The sequence below is a fragment of the Thalassophryne amazonica genome, chromosome 6 (genome assembly GCF_902500255.1).
Source record: "Thalassophryne amazonica chromosome 6, fThaAma1.1, whole genome shotgun sequence".
Taxonomy (NCBI): Eukaryota; Metazoa; Chordata; class Actinopteri; order Batrachoidiformes; family Batrachoididae; genus Thalassophryne; species Thalassophryne amazonica.
Genome location: NC_047108.1, coordinates 12414519 through 12428116, shown reverse-complemented (window position 1 = coordinate 12428116; position 13598 = coordinate 12414519). Strand labels below are relative to the sequence as shown.

The 13598-nt window shown below is 40.5% G+C and overlaps 1 protein-coding gene across 2 annotated transcripts; it reads left to right on the top strand.

The window, feature by feature from the left end:
• Nucleotides 1-1723: 1723 nt before the first annotated feature.
• On the top strand, nt 1724-11680 carry si:dkey-20d21.12 (uncharacterized protein LOC556245 homolog). Of its 2 annotated transcripts, none has more exons than XM_034171561.1 (4): nt 1724-2092; nt 9790-9936; nt 10074-10291; nt 11521-11680. In XM_034171561.1, exons 1-3 carry the CDS (start codon nt 2053-2055, stop codon nt 10289-10291), a joined length of 405 nt encoding a protein of 134 aa, XP_034027452.1. In that variant the 5' UTR covers nt 1724-2052; the 3' UTR covers nt 11521-11680. The 2 variants fall into 2 exon arrangements, with proteins under 2 accessions (XP_034027452.1, XP_034027451.1); XM_034171560.1 differs by having other exon boundaries at nt 9781-9936.
• Nucleotides 11681-13598: the final 1918 nt, after the last annotated feature.

The following is a 13598-nucleotide window of genomic DNA, read 5'->3' as shown; positions in this document are numbered from 1 at the left end:
ATGCCATCCAGAGTAACGATCTGGTTAGACACCATGCTTCTAAGATTTGTGGGGCCAAGTACAATAACTTCAGTTTTATCTGAGTTTAAAAGCAGGAAATTAGAGGTCATCCATGTCTTTATGTCTGTAAGACAATCCTGCAGTTTAGCTAATTGGTGTGTATCCTCTGGCTTCATGGATAGATAAAGCTGGGTATCATCTGCGTAACAATGAAAATTTAAGCAATACCGTCTAATAATACTGCCCAAGGGAAGCATGTATAAAGTGAATAAAATTGGTCCTAGCACAGAACCTTGTGGAACTCCATAATTAACTTTAGTCTGTGAAGAAGATTCCCCATTTACATGAACAAACTGTAATCTATTAGACAAATATGATTCAAACCACCGCAGCGCAGTGCCTTTAATACCTATGACATGCTCTAATCTCTGTAATAAAATTTTATGGTCAACAGTATCAAAAGCAGCACTGAGGTCCAACATTGCATGAAGTTGATAACTTCATGCAATGATTTGTGACTGTGGAAGAGACCTGGGTCCATCACTTCCAGAGTCCAAACAACAGTCAAAGCAATGGAAATGTGGGAAAGTTTAAGCAGTTTAATCTGCTGGAAAGGTCATGGCCTCTTTCTTAATTTAACATTTATTTAACCAGGTTAGTCCCACTGAGGTCGAGACCTCTTTCGCAAGGGAGACCTGGACAATTATAAAGTTTCCAATTCACCTAACCTTTAAATGTCTTTAAATGTGGGAGGAAAGCAGAGCACCCGGAGGAAACCCACGCAAACACAGGGAGAACATGCAAACTCCACACAGAAAGGCCACAGAAGCAGAGATAAACAACGCATTGTGTTCTGCATCCTTATCAGGCGGGCCGGTCGTCGGCATCACCGCGATTGCTCTCACTGCCTCCGATGCGTTTACTGTGTCTGAGGGCTCTGTAAATGCCGCAGCGGGCCACTCACACCGCCTGCTGTGTGAGTGTTTGGCACTGCACCAAATCTGGCAACAGGTCCAGAGACTACGCTCGCTGTTTTGATGCGGAGGCAGCCTGCAGGAGAGAAAAGTGAGAAAAATGTTAATGCCTGTTTGAGAAAAGTGTGTAGTGAGGGGTTTTACAGGAAGCAGGATTATGCGAAGCAGGATTTGCACGAATCCCAGACCAAATCAAGCACCGGTGGAAGACGTGCGTCGCTGTTTAGATGCGGATATTACAAATGATATCAATGACCATGTATACAGGAGTAACTCTGTCTGCTTAAGCATGTAAACGGGTTATTCCTAATTATTCAGAAACTGGAATATTGACCTTAACCTGAATATTAACGGCATGTAAACGTAGTCACTGATATCTGCAGTGTCATATCTGCAGTGGATAACTTCCTTGAACTCCAGGATAAGATCTTCTGTGAGAACAGTATTAAGGTGCTGCAGCTACGCTGGAAAAGGTCTGTGGACTTACATGAGGATGAGGGTAAAAATAAAGAATTATATTAATTCAGTTGTGGTTTCTTCTTGATCAGGTTCAAAACTTTTCAATCACCCCTCGTATGTTGCCAGAGTACGTCCACTGAGTTCATCCACCAAGTTTGACTGAAACTGCTCTTTGCATTTTGAAGATATCACTGCAGACCCTAAGGGATGACCTCTGATGTGACCTTGACCTTTCACCTATCCAACATAAAGTTAATGATCACTCAGCCCTGGCGAAAGCATGCCCTCTCCACGTGTTCCTGTCTGTTTGGGAATGTTTTTTATTCCCTGGTTATACTCTCCATCCGGATCAGTGAGTCATCCTCAGAACTAATAATACCCACAAGTCTGTGGTGCTATTTTAGTCGCAGAGGGCCTGTGAGAGTTTGGCTGAGGGGAACTTTCCGGCTCTCGCCGTCTGTCTGTGCAGCCACGACAGTCTAAATGGGAACACGGACACATACACACAGATTTAGCAGCATTCATACGGAGCTGGGTCAAAACCAGGAGCTTCCCCTTCATTTCAGCGCATCAAATCCTTCAGATCCAGGAGTTCATTACTGAGGTCTAGATAACTTGCATGGATACATCTGTCTGGGACAACAACAAGAGAGCACAAGGTAAGTTAAACGTGAGCTCAAACAAATAAGCCTGGTTCAGGGCCCCATCACATTTAGTAGGAATGAGTACGAGCCATCAGGTGGGATGTGAAAAGAGAAAAAACTAATCACTGCTGCTGCTGCGCTCTGATCGCTCCCCCGTCTTTGATTAAGAAATAATGCTAAATTTATGTGGAAATTGTGATTGTTGTACAAAAGCTTCAGATATCTGTCACTGAGATCGATGATGACGAGTGCAGTTTGAAGCAGAAACAAGGCGATAATCAGTGAAGCACGGTTCATGCTTAGAAATGACGCAAGCGCAGTGAAGGCAGGGTGGACTGATTTTTTTTTTGGGGGGGCGTTTGGTCAGCAACACCGGCAGTAAGGATCCAAAGAGTCATATCCAAAAGTTCAGATTCATCAGGGATCTTCTACACAGAACCGTCAGTCGTTCCAAAGGTGATGACTTGCTTCATTTACATTGTAGTGCCTTGATAAACGGTTTCATCGTCAGTCCTTCTAACGGTTTAGAACAGCGGTTTTCAAAGTGTGGGAGAGTGTGAGCCCTCAGAGAACAAATGAATAGCTGCGCCCCCCCCCCCCCACCCCCCACAGACACACAATTTCAATATCTGTGTATTTCTTTTTATTCTTTTACACAGCTTAAACACATTTTAAAAGTATTTGAGTATTTTTATGCATTTACACATTTTACAGCCTTTTCAAACATTTTAAACATGTTTTTAAAGAACTTTCTATTCTTATATTTTTTTTTATCTTTTGTCATATTTTAAACATCGTTTTTTAAAAACATTTAAACATCTCTGTGTGTTTTTAAATGTCTTTGGCATAACTAATACATTTTAACATAAATAAGGGATGGGTATTGATAAGATTTTATCGATATCGATGCCATTATCGATTCCACTTATCGAGTCGATTCCCTTGTTAATATCTCCTGTGAATTTTCTGTGTACTAAAAGTAGGTTTTACGGATTTTCTATGTCAACAACATTTAATTGAGTCTTAAAGTAAATAAATATGAAATTGGTCACTGGATCCTTAAACTCTGGACATAAATAAAAATAAACAAAATCTATAAGAATTTTGAGAAAATCTTTCTCAAAAGCATTTCCTGTCATCTGTCCGTCTGGATTCATATCTCCTTCCATGCTCTGATCTTCAGTGTTTTTATTCTTTTTATTATTTATGGACAAAGATCATTCTTCTACATCTATACTAAGGTGTGGAATGATATCCCTCTGGGCACTAGAACTATCAGCTCAGAGATACTATTTAAAAAACTTACAGAGATGATTTATTGAATAGTTATTCGTGTAACCACTGATCTACCTGTCTCACTTGTCTGATCTTTTTATCTTTTTATTTATGTATTTATGATTTTATGAATGTGTGTTGTACATGTTAGGTTTATTGTCCACATGATTGAATGAAATGATTGTTTGTGTGTAGGTTTACGTGTAAAACAGGAACCTGCTGTAAAACAGTTTTAACTGAGTCAGGCCTGGGGTAATGTGCAATTGTGCTTTTAACCTTTTTCCTGTATAATAAATGAAATGAATGAATGAATGAATGAATTCGTGTCTTGTCAGGTCACCGCGGTCATGCTCATGTTAGCAGTGGTTTTGTTTCTGTTCATTCTTTTATTTGTGGCCTTCTGCGTAGTTTTGTCTTATTAGCTGTTTTGCCATATTGTTTTCATTTATTGTGTTGCCTTTTATTTGTTCACTCTTGGTCTCTTAAGTCACTTCAGTCTTAGTTTGAGTCTGTTTATTTCACTTCTTGTATCATGCCTTTGTCACTGGTTTGGTTTTCTGTTGTTCATCTTGTAGTCTCTGGTTTCACTTTATTTACTTTCTGTGTTTAGTAATCTGGTGATGTTACTTTAGTTATTTATTGCATTCTAGGTTTATCATTTATTTTGTGTTTACATCATCTGTATTCTTTGGTCACTGGTTTTGCTTTCTGTCATTTATCTTCTGTTTAGCTGGTAGTCTGCTTTTCCATCTTATTTGTTTAAATGTTATCACTAACATTTATACTTAAGTCAGTATCAGTTCTGTTTTGGATTATAGTCTTTATTTGTTTGCCCTTCTTTTTAGGCTGGTCACGTTATTTCCTTGGTAGCTCCCTTTGTGTTGTTCACATCTATTATTGTTTGTCTTGAGCACATCACGTTTGTCACCGTTGGATTTTCCTATCACTTATCTTGCCCCAGTCTGCTTTGCTTTTTGTCTCACTCCATCCTCTTGCACCTGCTCTTCTCTTTCTTGGTCATGCCCCTTCTAGAACGTTCAGTCCCCCCCCCGCGGGGTGCGCCTCACAGTTTGAAAACCACTGGTTTAGAAGATGTATTGGTCATGATATGTTTATTACAGTTGTGACAGGCCGTGATAATATACAACTCCTGGCAAAAATTATGGAATCACCGGCCTCTGAGGATGTTCATTCAGTTGTTTAATTTTGTAGAAAAAAAGCAGATCACAGACATGACACAAAACTAAAGTCATTTCAAATGGCAGCTTTCTGGCTTTAAGAAACACTATAAGAAATCAGAAAAAAAAATTGTGGCAGTCAGTAACGGTTACTTTTTTAGACCAAGCAGAGGGAAAAAATATGGAATCACTCAATTCTGAGGAAAAAATTATGGAATCATGAAAAACAAAAGAATGCTCCAACACATCACTAGTATTTTGTTGCACCACCTCTGGCTTTTATAACAGCTTGCAGTCTCTGAGGCATGGACTTAATGAGTGACAAACAGTACTCTTCATCAATCTGGCTCCAACTTTCTCTGATTGCTGTTGCCAGATCAGCTTTGCAGGTTGGAGCCTTGTCATGGACCATTTTCTTCAACTTCCACCAAAGATTTTCAATTGGATTAAGATCCGGACTATTTGCAGGCCATGACATTGACCCTATGTGTCTTTTTGCAAGGAATGTTTTCACAGTTTTTGCTCTATGGCAAGATACATTATCATCTTGAGAAATGATTTCATCATCCCCAAACATCCTTCCAATTGATGGGATAAGAAAAGTGTCCAAAATATCAACATAAACTTGTGCATTTATTGATGATGTAATGACAGCCATCTCCCCAGTGCCTTTACCTGACATGCAGCCCCATATCATCAATGACTGTGGAAATTGACATGTTCTCTTCAGGCAGTCATCTTTATAAATCTCATTGGAACGGCACCAAACAAAAGTTCCAGCATCATCACTTTGCCCAATGCAGATTCGAGATTCATCACTGAATATGACTTTCATCCAGTCATCCACAGTCCACGATTGCTTTTCCTTAGCCCACTGTAACCTTATTTTTTTCTGTTTAGGTGTTAATGATGGCTTTCGTTTAGCTTTTCTGTATGTAAATCCCATTTCCTTTAGGTGGTTTCTTACAGGTCGGTCACAAACGTTGACTCCAGTTTCCTCCCATTCGTTCCTCATTTGTTTTGTTGTGCATTTTCGATTTTTGAGACATATTGCTTTAAGTTTTCTGTCTTGACGCTTTGATGTCTTCCTTGGTCTACCAGTATATTTGCCTTTAACAACGTTCCCATGTTGTTTGTATTTGGTCCAGAGTTTAGACACAGCTGACTGTGAACAACCAACATCTTTTGCAACATTGCGTGATGATTTACCCTCTTTTAAGAGTCTGATAATCCTCTCCTTTGTTTCAATTGTCATCTCTCGTGTTGGAGCCATGATTCATGTCAGTCCACTTGGTGCAACAGCTCTCCAAGGTGTGATCACTCCTTTTTAGATGCAGACTAAGGAGCAGATCTGATTTGATGCAGGTGTTAGTTTTGGGGATGAAAATTTACAGGGTGATTCTATAATTTATTCCTCAGAATTGAGTGAGTCCATATTTTTTTCCCTCTGCTTGGTCTAAAAATGTAACCGTTACTGACTGCCACAATTTTTTTTCTTGATTTCTTATAGTGTTTCTTGAAGCCAGAAAGTTGCCATTTGAAATTACTTTAGTTTTGTGTCATGTCTGTGATCTGCTTTTTTTCTACAAAATTAAACAACTGAATGAACATCCTCTGAGGCCGGTGATTCCATAATTTTTGCCAGGGGTTGTATTATTACAAACAGAATTGTCATGTCATGAGATGGACTGATGATATATCTGTGATATGATGCGTATTACAGCTGTGGCAGGCCGTTCAGCTGCATGTACTGATCCACCTGTTCCTCATTCCAGACCGATTAGCCTGCCATTACATAAGCCCTCACAGTCTCAGTCCCCTGCCAGATTGTTGAATGTTATTCACTCTCCAGCCCCCACACCTTGCCTTGCTTTGCCTTGTATTCGGCCTCTCGGTATTTGACCTTGTTTTGTCCTCGACCACGTTTTTGTCTCTGCCTCTGATTCCCACCACGCTGTGTTTTTTGACCTCTTTCTGTTTGTTGGACCAAGCCTCAGCCTTACGCCTGTCTGTACCTTTGCTTCGCTGCTGGACCACCTGTGTACTGAATCTCTGATTGATTTATTATATTAAACCTTTTTCTTACCCCAGTTTGCAAGTGAGAGTCTTTGCATTTGTGTCCACCTGGTTTGTGCCATGCCTGATATTTCCTTTCAGAAGACAATGGCATGAATGTCACTCCATACCTCTGAGCTGAGCTTTTGCAGCCGGCTGCATGTCAGCATCAATGTAATTCATAAAGAATGCAGGACGTCTCAATTTGGGAGAAACAAAAATCGTTTTAGTCTGTTGTCTGCGTTACAAAGTTTGGAAAGAGGTGTCATTTGATTTAAACAGTGATTCACATTGAAGTCAATTCCGGTCAGACTCTAACTTGACTAGAACGGAGGACAATTCTCGTTTCTTGTCGTCAGTGTTATCAGTTTTATAATGACTTCCAGGAAGAAGCCTTTTCATGTTTGGAAACAGACAGAAATCCAAAGGAGCCAAATCAGGGGAACAAGGTGGGTGCCAAACAAGTTTGAAACCACATTCATGCATAGGAGCCATTGTGATGATCAACATGTGGACCGGAGCATTGTCCTAGTGAAACAAAACAAGGCAAGAGTCCCAGTTAGTGACTTTAATCAGCACAAAATGACTCATGATTGACATCTTTAAATGACTTTGAGAAGGGTTAAGAAGCGGACTTCATTGTTTCAGCACTGCTTCATTGTTTCAAGCTTCAAAGTGGAGTCATTACAGAAGCGGGTGATCAACGTAAAGAAATGATCATTTTCCGGATAAAACACCCTCAAAAATAACAGCCACTTTGAAGGACCGATAAGGGAATCGTTAAGCAAAAAGGCTATTGATGTTGGTGGATCGACTCATTTCTTAATGAATCTTGAAAAGAACCGGTTCATGATATCTATCCCTCGCAAGAACTCTGGCACCCTCTGGTTTAGAAGATGTGTCGGTCATGATATGTTTATTACAGTTGTGAGAGGCCGTGATAACATAATATTACAAATAGAACTTCTAAATCATGAGATGAACTGATGATGTATCTGTCACATGATGTGTATTACAGCTGTGACAAACTGTTCAGCTGCACGCTCTGGTCAGAGATGCGCTGACGCAGTGTGCAGGCTTCTGACCTGGACATTACGAATAGGGATGAGCGAGTACACCACTATCTGTATCTGTTCAACCATCTAAATTATCTGTAGCCATATCTGTACTCATAGTGGGCGGGGCCTAAACCGGAAATGGGCGTGGTTTAACACAAAATGACTGGGGCTTTTATCAGTACATTAAGTCTGAAATTGATATGGATTGATCAGAAGTTGCTATATTTATTGTTTATTTGAAAACTATTTACAGAACAGCCTCAAAATTGAGATTCAAATCAATGTCTGATCACAAAAGTAAGAGAGCTATTTACAGAACAAGTTTTTTTATGAACTCAGAACATGAATATTCTTAAGTGTATGAATGAATATTTACAGAACAGCCTCAGAATTGAGATTCAATGTTTTTGATCACAATAGTAAAGGAACTATTTTACAGAACAAGTTTTTTATAAACTCAGAACATGAATATTCTTAACTGTATGAATGAATAACAGATCAGCCTCAGAATTTACATTCAATGTAGTAGGAAAGTATGAACTACTAAGTATGTATGAACAAGAGTCGTCATACTTTTTTATTTTATGATCAAACTGTGATTTTTTCAATCATTTATTTATTTTTACTACCTAATGTTCTTGGGATTTTTAATCCACACAAAGTTAAACAATATTGATTAAGGTGTGTGTGTGTGACTGTATGAGTGGGAGAGAGGTTGTTCGACTGACCAATTTATTTTTATGAACTGCAGTGAGAAAGTGTCAGATATTGCATACAGCCATATATAATAAAAATATTAATATAGGCTACTTTTTGTGTTGAGCTACATGTGTGTCTGTGTGTAAGTGGTCTGTAAGACTGTTTATTTTTTAATGATCTGTGTGAACTTGGTGATTAATGCAAACATCCAGTGATGGCAAACGGAAATAATATCAGCCTTGTTCACTGTGTTCTACTCAAAACCACCGCGTTCAGTACGAGCAAAGTTTTCCAACTGACTTCATATCACCATTAAAATGAAGAGCAAACAAACGGTTAAAAAACTGACAAATAAATAAAAACCCTGACCGGAGTGGAGGCAGTGACTGACGCCACACGAGCCGTTTTCAGCTCTGTCTTGTCAAATGCACTGCGTACAATACAAAACAAGTTCACCAAGTAACTTTAAATACCATACAAACTGATAAAGAGGCAAGCTGAAGAAAAGTTAGAGTACTGAGAGAGCAACGGGAGGTAGAATCAAACCACAGAGGGAGATCAGTTCCTGTGTGTGTGTGTGTGTGTGTGTGTGAGAGAGAGAAGCTGCAGACAGACGTGTCTGTGTAAGGAGGGGCGGGCGCTGTGTGTGACTGGCCAATCACAGAGCGTGAAGACAGTCAGTTAGCCATTGAGAATTTTCCTTCAGCATGAGCACAGATTTTGACGAGTTTTACTTGTATGTATTTACTTGTATATTCGTGCTCGTCAAAAATGCTTTATCCGTAAAGGATACTCATCTGAAACAAGTATCCGGCTCAACCCTAGTTACAGTTATAACATAATATTACAGATAGAACTTCTAAATCATGATATGGACTGATATCTGTCATGTGATGTGTATTACAGCTGAGAGACCGTTCAGCTGTGTGTGTTGGTCAGAGAGGCCCTGACACAGCACACAGCCATCTGACCAGGATGTTACAGCCATGATAACATAATATTACAGATAGAACCTCCAAATCACGAGATGGACTGACAATATAGCTGTCATATGATGTGTATTACAGCTGTGACAGGCCGTTCAGCTGCATGTGCTGCTCCATCTCTCAGAGATGCACTGACACAGTACACAGCCATCTGACCGGTCTGTTACAGCCATGATAACATAATAATACAGACAGAACTTCTAAATCATGAAATGGACATAATATATCTGTTAAGAGTTAATGTGTTTAGTCTTCATTTATCAATAATGTTCATGTTACTTACTGGAGTAATAAGTATTAACTAACAGCAGTTAATGTCTTTAGTAATCATTTATCAATAGTGTTTCAAACACAGATGAACCCTTGATTAATTATTTTTAATAATTTTATTCCATCATTTTTAATCTTGTGACTCTGATTCGTAATTGTTAAAGTTCTTTTCTGTGTTTCAGATATTTCAGGAGGAGTTGAGATGTCGAGGCCTCCTTCCTCTCAGACGACCCCTCAGTTCTCCAGGGTCAGTGACAGAGACCTGACTGAGATTGAGCTCCACTCGGTGGACTCCATCAATGACCTCCACCGCTCTCATCCAGAACATGGCCACAAAGGTAACTACCGATAACCGTACTTATCTGACACGTGCACAACTCGATGAGTCGACATCTTTATGTAACCGCTCAAAAACCTGAAGCAGCGCCTGCAGCGGACTGACGAGGAACATGTTTCTGTGGGTTTCTGATTTCAGGGCTGAAGCCCCCTCGGCCCGCGTACACACCCTCCCCAAACGGGAACCTCTACTCCTGTGACATGACAGCTGTCAATCAAAGGGGCCATGGTGTCAGCAGCAAATGGCAGAGTCGTCTGCAGGACTTGCTGACGCCCAGTTCATCGCGTGCCTACGCCATGGGCTACGCCATCATCACGCTGCTTCTACTCACCGTGTTACTCATCTTCTACTTTTAGGTGAGTCTTTATGCACGTGCACCACAAACCTCTGCCATGTCTCCAAAGTCCACTTTAACACCCAATTATTTAAAAAAAAAAAATACAACCCATCGTCCACTGAGCAAAGCTGCAACACTGTGGATCTGCGCCCAACAACAGATCGTTATTACTGAGCTTTGATTCTGATTACTTTTGCTGTTGTTTTACTACCTGATCTTTGATCCTGCACACCAATTTTGAACATCATTACAAATCTTTGATTTTGATCAACTTTAATCCTGATCTTTGATAACTAGAACTGACTTTCGATTGTTATTACAAATCTTTGCTTTTAATTAACTTCAACCTGTATCTTTGATCTTGACCTTTGCTGAGGGCTGATTTTTGATAGCGATTACAAGTCTTTGATTTTGATTAACATCAACCCTGATTATTTATCCTGACCTTAGATAATGAGGAATCATTTTGACCATGATTATTGATCTTGATTTACTTCATTGATTAAATTCAATCCTGATCCTTGGTCTTGACCTTTAATGATGAGGGCTAACTGATAGTGATTATAAGTCTTTGATTATGATTAACATAAATCTTGATTTTTGATCCTGACCTTTGATATTGAGGAATCATTTTGATCATGATTATTTATCTTTGATCTTGATTTACTTCATTGATTAACTTAAATCCTGATCCTTGGTCTTGACCTTTGATGATGAGGGCTAACTTTGTAATAGTGATTTCAAGTCTTTGATTATGATTAACATCAATCTTGATTTTTGATCCTGACCTTTGATAATGAGGGATACCTTCACTCCTTACCTTCTGATAGTGATGACCGATCTTTAATCTTGATTGCTGGACTGTGATCCAGTAGCTAAACATTGATTACCCTGACCTTTGACCTTGATTACAATCTTTAATGTGGATTACCAATCTTTATTCCCGAATGCCTACATCCCATTGATGCAAATGCTGACTGACAGCGATTTTAAAGTCTATGATTTCTAATCACATAACTTTGATCCTGATTGCTTTGATCCTGCAGTGAAGATTAAAGGTCAGGATCAGGATCCAAAGTTTCATGGGTTGTCTTGACCTGTGCCACCTGTCCCCAGGGTTTCATTAAAACTGGTTACTAGTACTGCATAAGCTTGCTAACAAACAGACGTGGTGATCACGTTGTGGATGATGTCAGCGCCAAAGGTTGGAGGACATTGATAGCACCAATTTGTCTGTTCTGCCTTCAGTCCAGCAGGGCGGCACCCTCCGGATGTTGACAGAGGCAATGCGGGAGAAACAGGCTGCCGCCTCAGAGCTTTCACTGCTGATCCAGGAGCTGCAGGTGCTGAGACACAACCTGACGGCCGCAAGAGGAGGAACATGAGGAGGACACACACAGGAACCCTAATATACTGTGGAGAACAAAAAAAAAAAAGGGCACATTCAATCAATCAATCAATCAATCAATTTTATTTATATAGCGCCAAATCACAACAAACAGTTGCCCCAATGTTGTGTGTTGGGGGGTGTGGCTGGATATGTTGGTGTTCTTTTCTTTTCTTTGCTCTCCAGGTGGCATGAGAACTGATTTGTCTGTGGAGAAGGTGCTGGCTGAAGAATCCTTCACCCTCATCAACATCATGTGAAGCACCTGTGAATGGTGCTCACATGCAACCTTAAAGACTTTCAGCTGAAGCAGATAATTGGATGGCGTTCTGCATTTAAGTCATGTGTGATTCAAGCAGAACTGCCGGGAACTCGACCTTGTGATGTTCATTTGTGAGACGCTGAGGACCGCGCCTGGGTTTGACACATCGAGCCCGTGAAGCAAGGAAGGGTGAGGGACACATGCTGTCAGCACACATCAGAGGTGATTAAGTGTTTGACTAATTGTTAATAGTAACTTGGTATTTTGTTACGCAGTATACTTGAATTGTGATGAGAATTGTGCAGCTTGCTTCTCACTGCTGTGGCGTGCGGACAAGTGATCCTCCACCTGTTGTGAGAAGCTGCTCATTTGCATAAAGCTTAAAATACAGACCTGAATGTGTTGCTGATAGTGTGTGTCTTTTGAAGGATATTAGTTGTAACTGCTGACTTACCTCACCTCTTCTATGCTTCGCAGAGAGTCGGTTTGTCGTGTCCACCTGGGGGGTGTTTGGCGGTGGTAGTGAGTCCAGGAGCGCCGGGCTTCGATCCTTTTGGGCGCTGGAGAGCGTGCCAGCCTTCACTCCACCAGAAGGACGCTATTTTGGTTTTTTTTACACTTTGTTGTGCACCAGCGGGTGAAATAAATACATTTTTTTGGAACCGCTTTCTGGTTATTTTTAGCGCTGGGTTCCGTCTGACGCAGGTCCGCTCCTCAACCCGCGTCGACACATAACACCCAAGGCGCTTTATATTGTAAGGCAAGGCCATACAATAATTACGTAAAAACCCCAATGGTCAAAACGACACCCTGTGAGCAAGCACTTGGCGACAGGGGGAAGGAAAAACTCCCTTTTAACAGGAAGAAACCTCCAGCAGAACCAGGCTCAGGGAGGGGCAGTCTTCTGCTGGGACTGGTTGGGGCTGAGGGAGAGAACCAGGAAAAAGACATGCTGTGGAGGGGAGCAGAGATCAATCACTAATGATTAAATGCAGAGTGGTGCATACAGAGCAAAAAGAGAAAGAAACACTCAGTGCATCATGGGAACCCCCCCACAGTCTAAGTCTATAGCAGCATAACTAAGGGATGGTTCAGGGTCACCCGATCCAGCCCTAACTATAAGCTTTAGCAAAAAGGAAAGTTTTAAGCCTAATCTTAAAAGTAGAGAGGGTGTCTGTCTCCCTGATCCGAATTGGGAGCTGGTTCCACAGGAGAGGAGCCAGCTGAAAGCTGAAGGCTCTGCCTCCCATTCTACTCTTACAAACCCTAGGAACTACAAGTAAGCCTGCAGTCTGAGAGCGAAGCGCTCTATTGGGGTGATATGGTACTATGAGGTCCCTAAGATAAGATGGGACCTGATTATTCAAAACCTTATAAGTAAGAAGAAGAATTTTAAATTCTATTCTAGAATTAGGAAGCCAATGAAGAGAGGCCAATATGGGTGAGATATGCTCTCTCCTTCTAGTCCCCGTCAGTACTCTAGCTGCAGCATTTTGAATTAACTGAAGGCTTTTCAGGGAACTTTTAGGACAACCTGATAATAATGAATTACAATAGTCCAGCCTAGAGGAAATAAATGCATGAATTAGTTTTTCAGCATCACTCTGAGACAAGACCTTTCTAATTTTAGAGATATTGCGTAAATGCAAAAAAGCAGTCTTACATATTTGTTTAATA